The sequence below is a fragment of the Strix uralensis genome, chromosome 1, assembly GCF_047716275.1.
Source record: "Strix uralensis isolate ZFMK-TIS-50842 chromosome 1, bStrUra1, whole genome shotgun sequence".
NCBI classification, from domain to species: domain Eukaryota; kingdom Metazoa; phylum Chordata; class Aves; order Strigiformes; family Strigidae; genus Strix; species Strix uralensis.
Window position 1 is genome coordinate 2326945 of NC_133972.1, and position 21164 is coordinate 2348108.

At 46.3% G+C, this 21164-nt stretch overlaps 1 protein-coding gene across 1 annotated transcript in view; it reads right to left on the reverse strand.

Annotated features, from left to right (window-relative positions):
• The window catches only part of WNT3A (Wnt family member 3A), an 88319-nt gene extending 72878 nt beyond the window's left edge, over positions 1–15441 (reverse strand). Inside the window, exon 1 of the mRNA XM_074890974.1 lies at positions 14351–15441. Within this exon, the coding sequence (XP_074747075.1) occupies positions 14351–14421 (71 nt within the window). The 5' untranslated portion in view covers positions 14422–15441. The remainder of the gene's footprint in view (positions 1–14350) is intronic.
• Positions 15442–21164: the final 5723 nt, after the last annotated feature.

The following is a 21164-nucleotide window of genomic DNA, read 5'->3' on the forward strand; positions in this document are numbered from 1 at the left end:
TGAGAAACTACCAAACCAACCTCCTCGGGTCAGTAGGTTCAATCGTCATTATGGGGACAAACAGACAAGCAGCAGGATTGCTTAAGCCTTGGTTCGTGCAGAAACCAGCTGTAAGAAGAGATGGAGTAGGGGAGTGATGTATCCGAGAGCCCTTCCATGAGGCCCTCCCTGCCCCTGGCCTGACAGCCCCTCTGGGGCCACAGAGCCCATGCTCTGAAGGACATCAGTCCCTTTGCAGAAGCTCTCCCCTTACAGTTGCAGGTCTGCATTTTAAACACACTTTGGAAGGGGCTGCATTTCACAGAGAAGGGAGCCAACACTTGCTGAAAATTACACAAATTACACCTGAGGTGTCTGCATCTATTCTCACCTAATATTAATAATAAAGTCTAATTTAGCATAGTGGTGCCTAAGGCTAAGTTCATGCCTAACTTAGCACCCAGACAGTTTTAATAGCAAAACCTACTTAGAGACCTGAAATTTAGCCAGTTTAGAGGGATGTTCAATCACTTCTCTCACTCTTCCATTATATTGATGCCACCATATTTTCTGGCATCAAAGAAAATCCTAGGCATCTTTCCTGACATCTTTAAGATCAAGGAAATTTAAGATAAGACAAACTCTTCATCATTCACAGTAACAGAAACAGTCTGGGAATTTGAGGACTAGACAGCACAAGTGTGTGAATAAATTTGTACAGATCTTATCAGCAAGGTCAGCAGAATCTTGAAAATCCCAGCCTCAGGAGAAGACAATCTGAGTTGGTGACTTGTTGCAGTGATTTCAGAATTGTTATTGACCTTGAGGGTGGTCTCTGTCACAGTACCTCCACTTGGCAACTCGTTACTGGTTAAAAAAATCAGTCCAGATGACCATTTCTTTGATGAATAATGCTTCTGCAAGAACAGGTGTTTTTTTTTTTTTTTTTGAATCAGCCTTTTAGTTGTAGGCTAGCATCACAGAAAACCAAAAGGGATAGATGTTTGCAGAAATGCAAATTCCTTGTCCAAGGGGTCCCACAGCTGTGGGCAGGATGAACATAAGGATTTGGGCATGATGGAGTTAGAACATTTGACCTAACTTTGTTCATCCAGAAGTCAGGTGCCCAACTAGTCAACTTGGTTCTCTTGATCACCGACATAGAGAGATCAGCTGGTACAATGAGAGTCATTGCATCCAAAGATTGACATCAAAGATAGGTCTGATGAATCACAGTGAGGAAGTGTCAGACTTCATTCATTGACTAGAAAGAGAGCTTAGATGACTACCTCAGATGAGATGTCCAGCTCTGAGATGGAGTATGACAAATCCTGCCCAGCGTGGCTGCAATGCGTAAGCATTATGTATGTCTCTACAATAGTGAACAAACTTAAACTCTTCACTCATGGTCTCTGTTGTACTGACTCATGTGTGTCCAGCTGCCCTGGCTGTTATCCTCACCCCAAGTGAGGTTTTCTTTGAAACAGTGAGTCAAAGGCAAGTCCAGCACAGCTTTTCTTCCTGTACCTCAGCCTCTGCTCAATGACCCTATACCGTCCACTGAAATGGGATGTGTACAGCCTGCCTCTGCTAGAGACTGTAGGAAACAGCCTTGTTTTCCAGCTTTCTGGTTGTCATCTGTCCAGGTCACCAAGCTATTTGTTTAGGCTTGCAGAGGGCAGAGAAGGAATATGACCAGAGATCTCATGTCCTAAGGATGTGCTTTAGCCCTTGAGCTATCTTTTTCCCCTGGTTTATTCCAGAGTCTGCAGTTCATTAGATAGCCAATGTCTTGCATATTGACCTACCCTTCTTGTACTAGAGATGGGCAAAACTGTGCTCTGGCATGCGAGAATCCAAACACGAGCCTGTATCTTCCTATTTCTGCAGGTTGTGTGCAGGACAGAATTTCTCAATTTATTCTGTCTGAGTACCAGTGTCAGAGGCAACAGGAGCCACCACTAGCACCACTGCTGGTGGCAGACACCACCACTGTATCTGTGGCTGCAAATATATGCTAGACTATATAACCTTTGAATTAGTTTCTGTACTACAGTTTGGAGACTCTTCTGGTAAACATGACAGTTTACTTGTAATTTTAGTAGAGCTGTTAGAAAGCTGTACTAACAACACACTGCCTTGTGTTACAGCTGAGCTTGAACCTTTCATTCACCAGGAGACTGAGACTACGTATTGCATCAGCAGGACAGATGGACTCAACGCCAGTTTCTGTCACAGACTTCCCATATGCCTGTGGGCAAGTTGCAACAAGGATTCCAGTGGCTACTGAATTAGCATTTCGCTGTCTGATTCCCAATCTTCTGCTAATGTATCTTATCGGTTCTCTTTCAGCTCAGTTGTTTGCCCCATCTGTCTGGACCCTATACTCTTTCAGGCAAAACTAGTTCTTACCATACCCTTAGTCTTCTGTTGTAAGCGACTTCTAGGTTTTGCAATCAACCCACTAATATCCATGACCTGTCCTGTTAGAAGAAGGCTGTGATCCAGTAAGTTCCTTTGTTATCCAGATGATATTCTTGTTAGCAATGACTCAGTGCTAACTACCTCCTATATCCATTACTTCTTCACAATTCTGATTTAGGTATATTTAATCCAGCCTGGGGCACGTGAGGATGGATGAGATGATTTCTGGATCGAATGATTTAATGATGGTAGAAGCTGTTATACCTATTACTGCAAACCCACAGTGGGATACACCTCAACTAACCTAAGGTGTCTAACAGACAGCTCAATGTGTGCTACTTCTGTTCTCTCTGCGGCATGTGAGGAGAAACAAGCACTTCAATAAAATCCACTTTTCCTCACATTCGGAATGAGCTAAGGGTATTCATGGACCGGTCACTGCAATCCACTGACAAGGGGCAGCTCAATAAAATCAGTTAATTGATCAAGTTGCAGCAATGCAGTAAGTCTAAGGAATAAAGCAAGAATTATGTGTCTAAATAGTCTTACATTTCACTTCTTCTGTCCTGTTCCACTTAGCCTCTTATTGTTTTGTCTGAGCACTTCCACTATAAAATCTTTCCAGACGAATCAGCTGCCTTTTTTTTTTTTTTTTAATTTTTTTTTTTTTTGCTTTGAATACACTCCTAAAGGCTTGGAGCATCTAGGATTTTTATGATCTACCTAGACATGTAGAACACTGAAAGAGGGCACTGTCATTGGAAGATCCTTTTGAAAATCCTCATGGGTGTTGCTGTAGATCTTTAGTGGCTGAATTACGTTTAAAAACCCATCACTTGAAGTCCTGGTGTTGCATTCCACAATGTATGGAAGAGCTGAGCAAAAATCCATATCTCAGAAGGGTGTTTGAAGGGAATTCTTATGAAGTATCAATTTCTTGCATATTCTTCCATGGGAAGAGCAGTCCAGATGCATTTGGCATGAAATAATTAGCCTTACTGATCCAGACCAGGAGAGCTGGGTACCTCATTAGATCCTGCATACCACAGGAGTGCTGCCTCTCCTTGTGGATTGTCTTTGTAATGGTGGTGGAGAGCCGTCCTAAAGGCTTTGAGAACAATACCCTTCTGAACATGTGTAGATGTTAGAAAGATGGACTACAGGTGTTTGGAAGTGTGTGCTGATATAGTCTATTATTTCCTGGCAGTGAGGGATCCAGGGATTGGGAAGCTCAGTCCAGCCTAGCCTATTCACCAACTGTCTTGAATCTTGCCGATTTTTTTCAAGGCCTGGATACACTCCCATTTACAAATAGTGTAAATCTACAGAGAAAGAAAGTGGCAGCCTTATCTCCAGGGCCTGAAAGCTGTTTTGCTGCAGCATTAGCAGAGGTGTGGTGTGGAAGGAGATATCTTTGTCTGACCTAGTTATCCAGGGTCCTCTTGCAGGTGATGGTAAGAAAACTGACACAGCTGGGATGTGATTCTTCTCATCTGAAAGTAAACGTCTAACATGCATCAGATAAGTTGCATCTTAGTTCTCACCAATAGCTCTAAAGGAAACTTGGCTAGTGACTGCTAAAGCTTCAAGATGATTGGAGGCGTAGAAACCAAACCTGGATCTCCCCAGAGCCACCATTAACCATATTTTTATGCCTCTAAAGGAACTGTGGGTCTCCCAGTAAATTCTACAAATCTTATCTGATGCCCCATGGTCTTTCCCCAGTCTTTACTGGGCTTTGAATGGGGTCCTACCTGTCCAGCAAGACCTTAGACTGTCCCATTTTTTCCTGGCTACCGTAAGCTCATAAAAAAATGGAAAGGCTCCCTTAAGTGTGTCCCTCAGCCTGCAAAGGATTTAGAGCTGCTTTCTGTCATGCCACACAACACTGTCTAGCAACAGGCTCTATTGTTGTTATTCTGGGGGCAGAGGGACAAACTGAATGGTAGGCTTGGCAACTGTTCAAGGAGTTTCATTCCTGCCTTCCCACTCCTTAGTAAATATCTCTATTAGACAAGGTGCACCCTTTTAGAAGCAGAAGAAACTCCTGCTCTGCTCAGTGCTGTTTGGCTTCATTTCACAGGCTTGGCTACAGCAGAGATGGGCTCTGCCTTTTCTTGCTGCTCCATCCCACAATGTGAATTCTGTTGAATAACAGTGACTTCCTTGGAAACCTGAATGTGCGTAACCTCTGACATAAAACTGCATCTTCTAAGAGAGATGTAGAGGAAGTACGAAGTGGGAAGTGCAATTAAGAGATATAGACTGGGAAAAGAGAACACGTTTTGATTTCAGAGAACTGAAAGTAAAACAAAGTCAGAGGAATTCTCTGAAATGCAGATACAACTCTTGCATTAATAAGAGTGACCGTGTCCCCTGCTGAGATAACTGTCATGATAGGGAAGCAAGAAAGCCATTTTATATATATTTTTTAAAGCTTTGAGTTAAAGTTCTATTACAAACTTGAGCCAATGGCTTGTGCATGTGGTTGGAGAATGGTGGGAGACTCTGGGTGTGTTTGAGGATAAGGAGCATGAGGAAGATATATTTGTGCTCTGGAGTGTGTTGGGTTTAAATATGTTACAGAGAAACCTGCAAAACATTCAAGCTGCTTAGGCTATGCTGAGACATGACAAAATATAGGATGGGGTGAATTTGTTGAGGAGAAGGGTGGCCTAGAGGCTTTTAGTACCAGACTGGATGGCATGCACATTCCTGCAATAGCATACCATGGCTGCACCCATCCCAATACACCAATGAGCACTGTGCACTAAAGAACTTATTAAAATACAGTAAAATGGTACAGAAAAAGTCCATGACTTGATTTTAGCCATGTGAAATCATGCCAGGCAATGGGAATATTTTAACAGCTAGGAAATAGGCAAATGACCAAACTCTCAAAGAGGATTCCCTGTCTTGTGTATTGCCTAACTAATCCTAGATGACCATGGTGGAGATACTTTTGAACTGGTTGCCTTAACTCCTCCATAGTCGCAGAGGATTTAACCAGTCAAGCTCAGTCGAATGATTGAGATGTGAATTGCACCATAAGAAAGTGCCCGTTTATGCCCATCGATGAAAGGAGCCAAGAGTCTTGAATGGAGACATTGAAATTGCACACATGTAATGTGCAAAATGAATTCCACCCCAAGACTTTGTTCAGTTGCCTGCAGATAGGCATCAAGTGCCACTGAGATGCTCTGGGGTTTTCTTGACTGGCCTCCGTCTGCTGCTGAGAAAAGAGTGTCATCAGTGGAATGCATAAAATCCCTGCCAGGCTTGTGAGGATAACCAGGACACCATATGGCATTTTAATTGGGAGTAAAATCTGTGCATGGGCATCTGATGGGAACCCAGGCATCTTCTTTTTTGGACTAGATGTCTTTCCTGGAAGACATGCTTAAACCGACCACTAGGATTGATGCATGGTGACCAAGAGAGTTTCCATAACCTGTGATAGACATGAGGCCAGGCCAGAAATGTGAGAGTCTACCATGATCTGAGCTCAAGGAACCCCTGAGGCACTCTCTAAGCCTTCTAGGAAAACCCACTGCAACACACTTTGAGCCTACAGAGCCCCATGGAAGAGGAGAAATGGCCATCCCAAGCACCTGGGATGCCTTGTGAGGCCTGCGATGTGAGAAGGGAACCAGCCCACAAGCTATGACGTGACCTTGTTGATGAAGCCTGAGAGTGTTCAAAGACGCAGCAAGAGAAAAGCATTTCACACCAATAGAGTATGGAGGAATATCCATGTTGGAAAAGAGTAACAGCAGCCCTGCTAAGAATTAACACTATACCAATATAAAGCATAACTGACTATTATTTACACCAGAACAGAAACTGTGATGAGGAGACCAAAGGCACCTCAAACTCCTTTGATGGCCCAGGCTCTACAAATGCAAAGCACTCTCTGGGTATCAGCAACATCCAAGTGGGAAGGGGGCTGTGAATATGCAGGTGACAAACAAGGAAAAGAGACAAACAACATCTTTGTGATGCATAACGCTCTCCCCTGGTTTACAGGCTGTTTTTAAAAGCAGTGCCCTATGTTAGGAGTTCAGAACAAGGGAGTTAATGTATTGGTTCTTTTTCCTTTTCCTTGTTTTTTGCAAGCACCAGTAGAATTTGGAATAGACTGAGGAACTGATGAATTTTTACATATTGTGCTAAGATGGTAACAGGACTTAAAGCAAACCTTGCCACTTTTAAAGGGATAGGAGGGGTGAAAAGAGTTATGAATGGCCCAGGCTAGATGGAAACAGTTGGCATAGACAGTGTCAGGAACAGCTTTTCTGCAAGAGCAACACTTGGCCTGATCCAGCAAAGCCCTGCCGGGTACATTATAGAAGGGCTCCTGCCCTTACAGACTTTCCTGAGTATTCATCTCCTTTCAGTATTAAGCCTCACTGAACGGGCTTGGCTCTTACGGACCCTGGGCCTTCATTGGGCTTTCAGTGGTGTCAGCAAAGCAGAGATGGGTTTAGTGAGACAGGATGGGAATAGCTCTTGCTGCAGCTTTGGGGCTGTGCCCCATCCAGCCTTAGCTGAGCATGTGGACAAGATATACATGCTCTGGCTAATGCTTCTTCCCCTGCTATCTTCTCTTCCTTTCTTCTGTATTTCAGTGGTTTTAACTGGCACCATCACCCCAGCACCTGCCACCACCTGACTGGGCAGAAAGCACCAAGCTCCACATCACCAGAAGATGTCTATTTCGAGCCTTGAAAGCCCTTCTTCTTTGCAGCAATGGTCTTCAGACCTCCTGCATGTTCCATCTCTTCTCTTCCCAGCTGCACTCTTTGACCCTACAGGGTTTCCTTTGGGATCCAGAGCAAGATCGTGAGTCCAGTTCTGCTCCAGTAAGGAAATTTCAACGTGGAAGTTGGTGGGAGCATGACTGGTTCATCCCTGCTCGCAGGAGACCCTGGGGATAAGACTGTGTGCTCAGCGCACAGCCAGCTGCATTCACCATACTGCTTACAGGTCAGCTGTCCAAACGGAGCATCCATGACTCAGAGCCCGGAGGATTGCCCCTGTGTCACACTTGTGCATGCCTGTTAAGTGCTGTCATTATGTCCAATAAAACTCTTTGAAATGAGGCCGGGCTATCTGAATCATGCACTCGAGGAACAGGAACGCAAGCACAACTGCTGACCAAGGGAGAAGCAAGAACATCAACCCATGGTTGTCCCATTGGTATTTTTTCTTGTGCTTTCATACATGCAAAGCAAAACCATCTGCTCCTCCAAGGTCTAGCACAGAACAACCACCTTCCTCTGCTGCTTTGCACCCGTGCTAAGCACTGGTGATACGGGAAGAGGTGCAGAGACCAGCAGTCCCCGTCTGGAAAAGCAGTAGCATTGCAGCAGGGCTGGAATTGAGTTGGCTCACCCCAGTTGCAGGAAGCAGAATGCAAGCAGGAAAGGGTTGCCATAGATTTGGGATGGAGACACCAGTGAGTCAGGCTCATATCCCCTGGTACAATCAGCAATCCTTGACTCTTCTTTCCTAGGAGAGACCACAGACTCACAGCAAAAGTCAAGGCTCCTCCAGCCTGGCCCTTTAGAGGGAACAGTCGAAAAGACATTTTGGCCAAAAGAAAGCACAACTATGGCCATGCCTCTGTTCCAACTACTCTACCTATGTCAGGCCTGGCTGTACAGATGAGTCTGGAAGAAAAACACCAGGTGCACAAGTGAAATCGCTCAGCTAGGAGCTCAAAGAGGAGAACAGGACCCATCTATTTCATTAATGTCTACTGACCCTGAAGCAGACACTTCCTTACCCTGCCCTGGTGCTGTTCACTGCAATAGCACCCAAGGACATGGAGCCTGTGTAGAAAGATCTTTAGAAGGAAGAAAAGACCTGCCTTCCCTCAGCGAACTGGACAACCAAGTGTCTCGGTGCTACACCCATCCCTGCTGCAGACTCATTGCAAGGTCCACGGCAGGGCCTTTAAATTCTTCTGTCTATGCTTACCCCCCCTGCAAAATAGGAATAAAAACCATTCTCTCCCTTCCTGGGCACACATCAGAGCTTAAGCCATGTTAGTAGGTTCTCAAAGGTTTTCAGGTGAGAAATCTTAGAGGTGTTCATATGCCTGTAAAGGACATAATTTGCCACTGGGGCTACCCAAAAAGGGCTGAGGAGCAAAATTATTCACTTTTCCTTATCTTAGTTAGGAAAGGCTTGCTTGTTTGAAGCAATACCTCAGTTCAAAGCTTTGAATATCAAGTTGCTGGTTTTCAGGTTAACTTATCTCAAAAAATCCTCTTAAAATTGAAAGAAAAAATCAATTAATACATAACAGGACAACACAATTTAAAAAAATGAGTCTAAAATCCGAGTAGATGAGGGCTCTTTTTGAGCTCACACTATGGTCTCTGGGAGAGTCCCAGCTGTCCCTGTGTTTGAAACAGGGGCTTCTTGCTAGGACCTTGCAAAATTTTCAGTTCCTGATGCGAGAAAGGCTTCTTGTGTGATCTTGGTTCAGTCATTTCATCTCACCAGCACAGCTCCTCCATGCCTGGACTATTCCAGGAGCAACATAAATACTATTAGAGTCTGTTTCTCCAGTCCCACCATGAAAAAGTGGAGATGGGGAAATATTTCCCTTATCCTTTGCACACTATACCCTATGCATGGACCAGGCAAGGACTGTTTCTTACCACTTACATCTACACAGCAAGATCCCCTCGACCCAGCTGCCCTCTATCCCCATTGCTGCTTGGGTGCAAATCACCCATGCTGTGCTCTGGAAAATCCAAGCTAGTGGGCAAGTTGGTATCTGAGAATAGGCTAAAACATCAATCCATGATTATACGCTGCCTGGCAAAACAGGGCCATGTAAGATACTGTTGTAACATAGATACATGTATATAAAGACAATTCCCAAGCCTTGGGGCAAGGGTGGGATAGGGCTGCATGTACAGAGATGCCACCGCATACAGCTGAAGTGCAGCCACCTCTGCAGAGGGGCACAGCGGCTGTTTAACGTCACACCGCAACCTGCTGCAGTAGCAGAGGCAACGAGGATGAGTGCCATCACCTCGGAAATGTCAAAATCCTCAACTCTGGATATGATTATCATGGATATGATTAACCAATCATGCAGAGAAGTGGGTAGATGCAATTTGTATTTCCGAGCTCTAGAGATTGTTTTAGGAGCTCTGGTGCCAACGCACATGGCTCGTGCTGTCCCTTGGGTGACCTTCCATGGCTCTGCCTCTCTCCTGGCTAATGAGGGATGATCATCTCTCACTTAACGCAGCTGATCTCTGCCAAACCTAAGCTTTGCTTTCTCAAGTGCGGAGCCTGCCAAGACTCAGCTTGGTTCTCCAGGATTTGCAACAAAAGGAGAATCAGGTTTCTCATGCGATCCAGAACCTGGCCCGGCTTTCACCCACCCCCAGTGTAAATCGCAGGCTGTTCCATCCATCCTGAGGGGGACAGATCCCAGGAGAGACCTGAACCAGAGCACAAGCTGGGACTTCATCCGTGCACTGCTCTTATTGCAGTGATGCCATCAAACTCTGACAGGGACACGTTCAGGTGTTGCACCTGCGTATTGCTGGAGTGATGCCACTGGGTTACTTGTCTTTCTGTTGGCAAGGCTCCCTCCCACCCTGCTCCCATGCACTTACATTTCCTGAATTGCAAAAAAACAAAGATGGAAAGATCTCTTAGATCACTTTCTCCCACCCTCATGGGCTGCAAAGTGGTTACTGCAGGACATCACAGGCTTTGGCCAGGTTCATCCTACATGGATGAGTAAACCAATAGAGCTTCTGTGACCAGTCTTGGGGAATAAGCAATAAGAAGCCAAGAGCAAACACAGGTCACAGCCAGGAAAATATTCCTAACACGCATCCCTCATGTTTGCTTTCCAAATACCAGCCTGGCATCTTCAGTAACACTACGTTCGCTCGGCATTAGTGGTTATGCTTCATCTCCTTGCCCAGTTCATTATGGGGCTGAACTTCACCCCACCCCACTTTGGATGTGGTATGGGTGTTACAGAGAGCAGCAGAGGAGACAGAAGCTCCACCACAGCCAATGGGACAGAGGAAGGGACACGCACTGCTGCCCAAAGCGATGCCACCACGTGAGGTCCCAGACAGTGCCTATCTCCTCCCTGCTCCAGCCCCTCGCTTTAACTATCTGCATCCCTCAACATGCACCAGGCTGCCTTGCACCCCAGGAAGAATGACATTTGAGGTGCCAGCTAGCAGGTTTCTCCCATGGTGAAGAGGCCTGCCTGTACTTTTAATTCAGCCCAGTGATCCCCTCTGGCGACCACCTCCCCTAGGACAAGCCTCCTGGGCAACAGGAGGTTAAGATCCCCAGCACTGAAGCTCTGTGTTCATTTTTATTGCTGATTTTTCTTCCTGAACCAAACCCTTCTCCCTTCTGAATCATTTCTGCAATCTGGCTGTCCTCAGACCAAGTCAGGTCTCATGCCACCGATTAAAAAATCAAATAAAATGCTTTTTCCATTCCATGTGAGGTTAGCCAGCCAGCCGAGGCAGTGCATGTTAGCTGGAAAAAGTTTTAATTTTGTTCGTGCTGCTACTGTGACTCTGCAAGGTTACATCTAATCCTCCCCCACCCATGGATTCTGCTTCTGAATTTTCTAAGTCATCCTTCGCTCCCTCCAGTCCCTTTTCCTTTTTTAAAAACAAACCAAAAAATGAGCAGCACTAACATTTGGGGGAAAAAAAAAAAAAGGCACATTTTTGCTCTTAATCTGGCCTCCTGGGTGTGGAAGAGCCTGTTGCAACTACCAGTAGCTCCTTTAGGTTGAACAACGCAATGCTGTGGGAGAAGGTCCTGTGGGGTTACTGTGCTATAATAAATCATGCCAACATGTCCCTAGAAACTTGCCACATCAGTCCCAATGGGAAACAGTGCCCTTTTCTTTTGTTATTTTTAAGTAATTATTTTTACAGCTTATTTCATCCCTCTTTGTAAATACGTTATTTAGAAATTTTCTATTTTTAAGCAGCTCCCGTAGCTTTCCCCCAGTCATCACTGAAAGGACGTGGACAGACCATGAGAGCATCACTGCTCCGAGGGATCTTTTCCCTTTTGCCCCACTGCACTTTTTCTGTAGATACCATGCAATTGGGTCTGTGCAGAGCCCACCCAGAACTGCATGGCCTGATTTTAAACAGGAGCCTCTATGCCATGGTGGGAACAGCAATTTAAACAGCTCAGCCAAGTCAGGAGCTCTATTTAGAGGTAGACAGAAAGTTCAGTAACAGACCCATGCCCACTTGCTCCCCCTAACAAACGCACACTTGATGTTTCCCCTAATTTCTTCCCTCTGGGAGAATAATTAACCAAAACCTACAGGAGAGAGTTGCTCCTCAGTTCCTGCTTCTGCTCAAATTGCCTTGAAGCTGAACGCAGTGTAAGTATCCATAGCCCTGTGTGCTTTAGGATGAGTTTACGCTTTAACTAGAAACTATTATTTGCGAGGGGCACAATTTGGGGATGGTAAATTACAGATTTTCTGCTGTAAGCAGTCCAGTTGCTACGAGGGAATATAGGGGAGGCTTTAAACAGAGATGGTTTGTTGCTTGCACTACCAGTTTAAAAAAAAAAAAATCCTGGCCCTCTGCAGTCCGTTCAAAAAAGAAAAAAAAAAAAAAACAAAACAAAACCAACAACCAACAACAAACCCGTGCAAAAAGAAAGGAACAAAATTAAATTAAAATAGAATAAAGAAGATGATTGATTTGCTGATTCAGCTGGTTTGGAAGCAGGCTGTCCTTGACTAGGAGAAAAGAAAAGGCGCTGCTGGTACTGGGATGTGCACGGGTGTGTCCAGGGGACCCCTGTGCCACCCTCCAGCCCCCGAGGAGTCGCAGGGCTGTCCCCCAGCTCCAGCCATCGGGGTGCCCATGGTTTTATAACTTGCTTGAGGATAAAGAGGGAAAGGAGGGGTGGGGGGCGAGGGGGAATTTAAGCAGCCAATATAACAGCACCCGGTCTCTCCTCCGACTCCCCCACCCCAATCAAAACCTCCTTTGCATTTCCATGGCCTAAGGGGGCTTTGCTCTCTTTGCGAAAGAAACGTCTAAAAACCGCTGGTTGGCACCGGGGAAGGATGGAAGGGGAAGGAAAAAAAAAAAAAAAAAACGCAAAAAACCACCCCCAAACCCCCAAAAGTCGCCGCTGCAGTCCTCCTTCACACACCTGATGCCCCAGCTTGGAAAAAACCCCTCCTGCCCCTCTCTCCACCGCCTCCTGCCCGGGCTTTTCCCACTCGCCCGCACCTCCGGGAGCGGGGAGCCGGGAGCGGGGCTGGGGGGGCCGGGGCCGCGCTGCCCTCCTCTCCCCTCGGTGGGTGACAAGGGAATATTTATGTTGGTATTAGAGGAATGCGTTTCCTTCTCCAATCAGGAATGCAACCAGAGTTTTTAATTATAAGTTAGATGGTGGCTGGGAATAAAAGATTGCTTTTTAATGACTCCCGTCCAGGTGCTCTTTCTGCCTGTCTTCCCAAGAACACATTTGCATTTTATTGCTTTTCTCCCATCCCAACGAATTCCCTGCTTTCAGACATACCTGAAATAGTTGAAGAGGCTGCCTTCAACACCCTCACCTCTGCACCGCCGGGCAGCGCGGCCGCGGGCGGAGGGAGCGCTCCCGCGGGCCCCGTTCGCCTCCGCCCGTGTGGATCGCACCTGACCCCCCGCTACTGCCCCTCGTCACATGGGGGGGGGGGGGGGGGGGGGGCAGAGAGTAAATGCACTTTCAAAAAAATTAATTGTTATTTTTATATTAGCATTTTTTTTTTTGGGGGGGGGGGGGGGGGTGGTTGCACGCTTCGGAGTTATTTACAGCACCGCCCCGGGTGCGGAGCAGCCCGCCTTCCCCTCCGCGGTCGCGGAGCTGGCAGCTCCCTTCCCAGGCAGCTCCGCACCCGCGCAGCCGGTGTCAGAACGCGAAGCCCAACCGGCTTTGCCTGCGCCTCCGCGCACCGCTCAACCCCGCGCGGCTCTGCTCCGCGCTTCCTACGCGCTCGGCCGAGAGCTGCCTGCGGAGCAGGAGCCTTCCTGCGCTAGGGCTTCCCTGAGCCCAATTACCTCCGCGGGGTAATTAGAGCAGATCCTGCAGTTACATGCCTAGCCCAACACCATTTGCTTTTTGTGGGGGAGAGAGAGAAAAGCCTCTTAAAGGCGTAGGGTGCAAAGCGCGGAAAAAAAAAAAAAAAAAAAAAAAAAAGAAAGAAAAAAAAAAAAAAGAAAGGAGCTGCAGCCCGGCCAAAAAACTGCGTTATCCCGGGGGAACGGGGGTGCGCAGGTCCCCGCCGATTTTGCGCGGGACAGCTCCGCGGCCGCGCCGGGCACATCTCCCCCAGCGCCGTCTCTGCTCCCTGCTCTGCCTTTCCATAACCAGCCCAGGTTGTTCAGCCTCCTCTCACCTCCTTTCTCTTTCTTCCCCCCCCTTTTTTTTTTTTCCTTCCCCTAAATATTCCCTTAAAGCGAATGGGGGGGGGGGGGGGGGGGGAAGTTTTCATCCTTTCCCCCAATCCTTCCACCTGACTAGGTCGAAATCACCTTGAAATGCTCATGTCAGCTTGTATCATTATCTCTTTAATTCAGGCAGCGCCTTTTGTTCTTCACAGGAGAGGATCAAAGCACTTAAAAAAAAAAAATAACTTTCCGATCGCTCTCGCTCGCTCTCTCTCTTTTACAGTAGGAGAAGGAGAGATCAGGTATAACCCAGTCAAAATAAACAAAGTGAATGCATAAATAAAAGAGGTGAAATGCAGGTCCTAAGAACTTGCTGGCGCTGGAACAATCCCACCTCTTTAGCTGAGTGGCAACGAAAGGAGAATTTCAAGTCATCTTAAGCGCAGGGGTTGCAGAGAAAACAGAGGAGGGGAAAAATAAATGAAAATGAGAGAAAAAAAAAAAAGAAGAATAAAACTTACCACCAGATTGGGTAACTTGACAGAGCCTGACTCAACCCACAAAGAAACAGGAAATATCCAAAAGAGGCCATTGATGAAAAGTTGTCTTTCTTTTTTTTTTTTTTTTTAACCAGAGTTGCCAAAAACCTTCCTTTCTTCTGAGGCAGGATGATTATTTTAATAATAATAATAACAATAATTTAAAAAAAAAAAGTCAAATGAAGTGAACTCAACCCGACCAGGTAAATCCTCTCTTGCTTCCTCTACTACTCTCAAGGAAAAAAAAAATCTCAGAGAGGTAAAAAACTCTTCTCTCAGCCAAGACACTGAAGGCAAATATTAAAAAAAAAAAAAAAAAAGTTTGAAGTAGCTCTCTTAAAAAGGACCCAATCAGCACTTATTGCCAAAGGGAGAATTCTGATGCTTTGGCTTGTTCTGTCAATCAGGAGCGCGAAGTCAGGAATGAGCTAATTGCAAGGAGATAGTGTTTTAATACTCATTAGGGGGCACGTTGGCCCACAAGCCAAGGGATAAAATGTAGTTTTAAAAAGGGGAAGGAAGATTTAGGGGGTTTAAATAGACAGGGGGGACCCCTGTGGATTTGGGTAGCTATAACAACCTGCCCGGATTTCACTCCCTGGGTCGAAGCTACTAAAATGCAAAAAAAAAAAAAAAAAAAAAAAGTGTGAAGATTTTTTTTTTTAATTATTATTTTCTTGATTTGCCTCCTGTTGCCATTCTGTCCTTCTTCTCAGATCCCCATTTCCTCACGGTGATGGTCGGGACACATTTAAACTAACTTTCTAGAAACTTTCAGCTGGTTCTTTTTTTTTTTTTTTTTTTTTTTTCCTCCTTTTTTCCTTAAAAAAAAAAAAGAGGATTTACACCCAGACATGCACGCGCACACAGAGACATGCACACCCCCACAGACACGCACACCCCTTCCCCAGCGGTCCAACCAGCCAGATATCCAAGAGCTCTACTGAAAACATCTGCTAAGAAATCAACTTGTTCCATGCAAATCTCAATAAGGCTCATCCAGATCATCACAATTTGCAGGAGTCCCGGCCCCGGACTTTGCGAAGGCACTGCTGCAAACGACTTCATCCACCAGATCCACCCCACAGGGCACTAGTAATTGATCTCTTTTTTAATTTCTTTCTCTACATATTGTAACAATTTCTTTCCTTTCAGTGGCGGTGGTGGGGGGTGAGTTGGGGTGGATCGTGCGGTTCCAAAAATCTGCAGGTTTTCGGTGGGGTGGAAATAAAAAAAAAATCTCATGGTTAGTATTATTATAAAGATGTAGCTCCTCAAGACTGGGTACACAGTTAGATTTGCTGCTCCTCTGGAACATATTGTTTAAAGCTTGCTGTATCTGTGAGCAAGTGTCACCCAGCTGACAGGCTTTCCCCTTACCCTGGGTCATTTGAAAGGGGCTGGAGAGGTGAAAACAAGGGGATGGAGGCACTGGATGAACTGGGAGATATTTTCTTCCTGGAATAACAGCGATGATTCTCTTTTATGTGATTTTTTTTTTTTTCCCTGGTTGTTGTGGTTGCTGCCTGTTGCTTTTTTTGCTGATTTTTGTCACTTTTTTTTTTTTTTTTTTTTAGGAAAGAGAGAGAACTGGATGAGATTTTATTTATATATTTGACTTTATTTTATCTGTGAATCAGAAAATTTCTGTGGCTCGCATGGAACAAAGAGAGGTACAATTTTTAATGGCTTTTTTGGAGGAAGGCTTGCAACTTTGCATTAGCTCAAATCAAAATGTGGGTTTTTTTCTCATTAAGAATTGCATATATATTTTCCCTTAGTCGGGAATATTTCTATTTACACACACGGAGCTTTATATGCATATATATAAAGATATGTTTGTGTTTAGCTAGATGGAGAGATATATTCATTCTAGTGAAATTATACTAGAAATGCAGTTCATTCGGGGATATTTAAATCATTGGGAATTTGGCAGGGGTCGGGCCCTGATTATTTTCTTTAGGGTTGGATGACAAGTGATTGCAAATGTGAGCTCTGGCAAGTGCTCCGAGATCTAATCGCCCTGTGTAGCCAAGCTCGAGTTGATCTAAGCAGCTTCTTGCTTGCTTCCAGAGGAGGGATGGATGCTCTCTCCGGCTCTCCCAGCAAATACCCGTGGTGTCGATGCTGCAATTATATGGAGTGTATTAAATCCAACTCCTCCCTGACTTCAGCAGTTCTCCCACCCCAGAGGAGCCAAAGAGACTGGAGAGGGGGAAGGGAGTTTTATTGCATAAGGTAGGATGAGGAAAAGGAGGAGGGTGGTGGTGTGTGAAAAATCATCTTAAGGACTTTCCCTCTGTATTAGAGAAAATCCCATCCAATTATAGCATTACTGGAAAGAACCAAACACTGAGACTTTCAAAAGGAGGGGATTTCTCTGTCTTTTCAAGTGAAATTGCTCACACTGCAGACTGGAACACACACACACACACACACACATACACACAGACCCTCAGACACCAGCGCCCGTCTGGGTGGGGGGGTCCCAGCAAACCAGGGATGAAGGGGGGGGAAGGGGCAGGACATACATCCCTTCCAGGGGTCCAGCTAATCTCCCCTCCTTTTGTCCCTGGGGAGAGATTTAAACATCCTCCAAAGCCTCTGCTCCTCCCACCAGGAAGCACCAGGCAACTTTACCTGAAGGTACAAATTCAGCCACTCTCCCTTTTCCTCTTTGCTTTGCAGCTGCTGCTTGGGGAGGATGGAGATAATCCTCTTCGTCATAGGCACACACACACACACACAAGCAGGATCGTATTGATTTCTTCAGCAGGCAGCATTGCCACTTACTCTGATGCCAACCGCTTTTAATTACACTGATAAAAAGCTAGTTGGATGTATAATAGCTATTCCCATTGCTAGGAACACTACTGAGGTTAGTTAACTATTAGTAATGTTACCATTTGTCCTGGGTTCAACCCAAAACACCATTGAACCAGAGTCCTTTAAGGGCCAGATTTTGCAGCCCATTAGAATCAGTTAAAAAGGCTGCCATGGGCTTTATGGATGTGCCACTTCTAGCATTTGGCTGCCCAAACATGCAGTGTTTTCTCCCAAAAGTTGCTTAACGTCCAAACTTGACTAAGCTCATCCATGCTGGTCCATCGCTTTCCATCCCTCTCCCAGATATTTGGACATGCATTTAGACATGCGCTTTGCAATGGGCGGTGCCTGGTGGGGTGACAGCAGCGTGGCTTTGGCTTCTTCACTCTTGCCATTGCTCATCAGTGCCCAGGGAGAAGCTCTGAGGGAAGTCCAGGTTGCAGGGTTGTGAATCCTCAAGTGGTAGACACCAAGTCTCAGTCCTGGGGGAGCTGCGCTCTGCCCCACACAGATATTCCCCAGTGCCCATCCTTACACCAGAAAAAGAAAATACCGGTTTTGGTTCATGACTTCCCCATGAGGTGAAGGTCCATCATTCTGACTGTCAAAAGAGAGAATAAAGTCTTGACCATGCTTGCAGCTGTGGGGCCAATTCATCAGCCCCCATAAGCCTGCTACAAAAGGAGGTGGGTGTCTTCCGTTATCAAGCTGGCATAGGGAAAAGGGGATGGGGGGACATGCGGCAGGCCTCATCATCATGGGATTGGAATGCCTTATGAAGGCATTGTGGGCTGGTCCTGTCTTGCTTACTCATGGGGATGGCCTAGTTGGCATCTTCAGCTCTGGAGTGTGTAAATAGAGCTGGATTTAGAAGCATGACTGCTTCATGGTGCAGTTAGTCACGAGAGGGAACAGCTGCACTCGCCCATGTTCAAAAAAACGCACAACCAGGGTGTTTCCACCCCAGAGAAATCTATGTGAAGAGATCAGGGACAGGGGAAGGCGGTTTGGAGGGATACAGGCAGACAAGAAGGCAGGCAGACTGGTGCAATGCAGCCTGTCACACTTCTCAAATATTCTGTGTGTAACTTCCCTTGCCCTCCTTCCCCCTCTGCCCTACATGGAGAAGATTCGTTATGGCTGCAGGATGGGAAGATCATCCTCACTGAGAGCAAACCCAGAGCCAGCGCTCCTTGTGGGGTGGAAGGTTTTGCTTATTTTTGGTGAAAGACTCTGGACAGTGGTCTCCATGTTTGGGTATAGCCACCATGGCAGCATGAGAAAGACATGGCCTATTATTCCTTCCATGCCAAGAAGCTCACACCGTGGCACATTGTGGTAATGGGAGGACCAGTAAAACCCCACCAGGCAGCTTTTTAACCAGCCCTGGTGAGGAACCTAAATAGCATGTAGAAGCTGGTACAGATACCTGGAGACTAAGATATCAAAACATGCCATGAGCACTAAAACTCCTCCCTTCACTGATGCTTGGAAAATATATAAATGCTGGGATCTTAGATGCCTGGGCACTGGGCTGCTGGAGGTCTGGCTTTGCCATGGGCCTGTTTACTTGTGGCATGTCATTCTGCTTTCCTCTTTCATTTTGCCTCTGTGCCTTTTAAGGTCCCTGAAGACTGAGATCCATGTCATCCATGTCATCTTGACCAGGAGACACAGCAGTACAAATAACGACAAGGTAGGTTAATATTGATCTCATCAGCTGTGGAGAACAAGGCAGAAGATGAGTAACGGCTGGCTCATGATGTGATTCAGTGGCAGAACTGAATTTTGCTGCTAAGCTCGTGTCCCCTCTTCAAGACAGGTCTGTCTGCGGCCAGCTGGTTTTACTGTAGAATGGTCACTGCTGTCCAAAAGTGGAGGTTGGTCCAATGCTGGAGATAGAGAGGGTTTTTAGAAACGTGCAAAATATACTAATAGCATGGATTTCACCTTGCCTGACTACAGCAGTCCAAATCGTATTGACACAACGCTGGCTGCCTCCATGATCAATGGTGCAGTGGAGACCTGAGCAACTCAGCCCACTGTAGATGCTAGTCTATGGTAGGTGAGGTGAATTGCTTCTGGAGTTGCATTTCTCTGTCTTTGGGATCTAGTTTAGACTTGGTGCCTAATCTCCAGATGGTTGAAGTTAGATGAGATATCTGCAGGCCATTGCCTCTACTCTGGGCTCTAAAGAGGTACTGATAGTAATGAACAAATCAGGAGCACATTTGCGGTGAGTTTCTCAGCTCTTTAGGCTTCAAGGGGATGTCCTCAACTGCAAGGGAACAGCAAACCTTTGACACTGCTTAAGACACCTTTAGTATGACTGTCACCTGCCCAGGTTATTCTATGCCAATGGCAGACTGGGATTTTGGCTGCTCCTGGATTTCCATCAAAATATTTCTATATAAAGGTGTTATCTTCCAATCACAGCGCTCATAAGAGAAATTAAGGATAGCTGAAAGTATAAGATGTCACCAGGGATGTCACCAGGAGGACAGGAAGGATTAGATACATGGCATGGCTTTCAGTTTAACGGAGGCAGAGCACCCAAAGAGCTGCACTGCAATGTGCCAGACCTTTTGCAGAGTAGAGAAGATCTGTAACGGGTGATGATCCTTTCCTTTGTACTTTTGTATATAGTCTCTTCTGTCACCTCACCTTGGGTGAAAAAAATGTTATTTTGAGGGGAGTTCCTCTCTCATACTGTGTGTGCCTCCAGTTATTACCTGCAGGCACTGGTGATGACTGTTTCTTCCATACCAGGCTCTGAAGAGCTCCTTTAGAAAGACAGTAGGTCGTATGGCCAGGCCTTGAACCGGTGGTGGGGGCTCTGCTCTTGCCTTTGGCACCTTGCCACCAGTCTGTGATGTGGCTTTGTGAGAGCGACTTCACTGGCCTATGTCATGTCCCAGCTGGGTTGGTCTCCCTGAGATGGTCACTTCTTTAGGACGGTCCACCTCTCCTGCTAGGGCTTCAATGACAACAAGACTCAAAGTGAAACCTAGGGCTCTCTGACACCTCTTCTTGTTCTCCTTCCTTCCATCTCCTGTCCCTCAGCTGGCTGTCCCCTGGCCACCAGGGATCAAGCAGGCACCTGCCTTGCCTGTCTTCTGCAGGAGAGGTAGGACTCTCACTGGTGTAACTTTGGCCCACCTAGTGGTACAGCAGGAGAACGAACGTGGAGAGAAAATAGCACGGACCAAAAATACAGCCAGTGCACAGGGATCTGCAGCACCAGGGCTCTGGTTTCCTTTCCCCACCGCAGAAGAGTTGGCAGAGCCAAGATGGGGAAAGGGCTTCTCTCTATGTCCCTGGTGGGGCCATAAGGATATCAGAGAGGCCTGGTGGGCAGAAGGATGGTCGGGTCTTGGCTTGGAAGGTGGGAGGATAAACTGTGGGTGCTACTTCTTCCCTTGCCTCCTCCATGCATGCTCAGAAGGGACCAGTGCTCTGGGACAGTGCCACCGTGCAGCTATTTCCTTGTCACCTGCACACTCAACAGCACAGGGTAGGTGGGGACACCAGCACCACTGGTCCTGGCCTTCTGCCCTGGGGAAGAGTAGATACACAAGGCAGGCAAAATATCTTCTGAGAGGGATGTTGGCATTTAGAAATAACATAGTCTGCACCCAAATCTCCTCTAATAAATGACAACGGAAGGGAACTGAACGTGTGTATCCAGTTTTAGTAGCAGTAGCAGCCAAGAAGTCAGTGCCGTGTCTATGTTCGGATAAACATTTCCTTGCATTGTCTCTTCCTCCTAAAGCCACTGAGTTGGTTACCTTCAACCATCTGCTCCAGAACCTCTCACAACCCCTTGGGTTGTGGCAAGAGGAATCAGTGTTCTGCTCGGTAGGTCCATTTGCTGACAGCGAAGAAGACTTTTCCAGGTGGCCTCCACCAGCAGATGCCTTGGTTGTTGCAAAGTCACTTTGTGGAGACCATCCTCTGACAAATCAGGGCT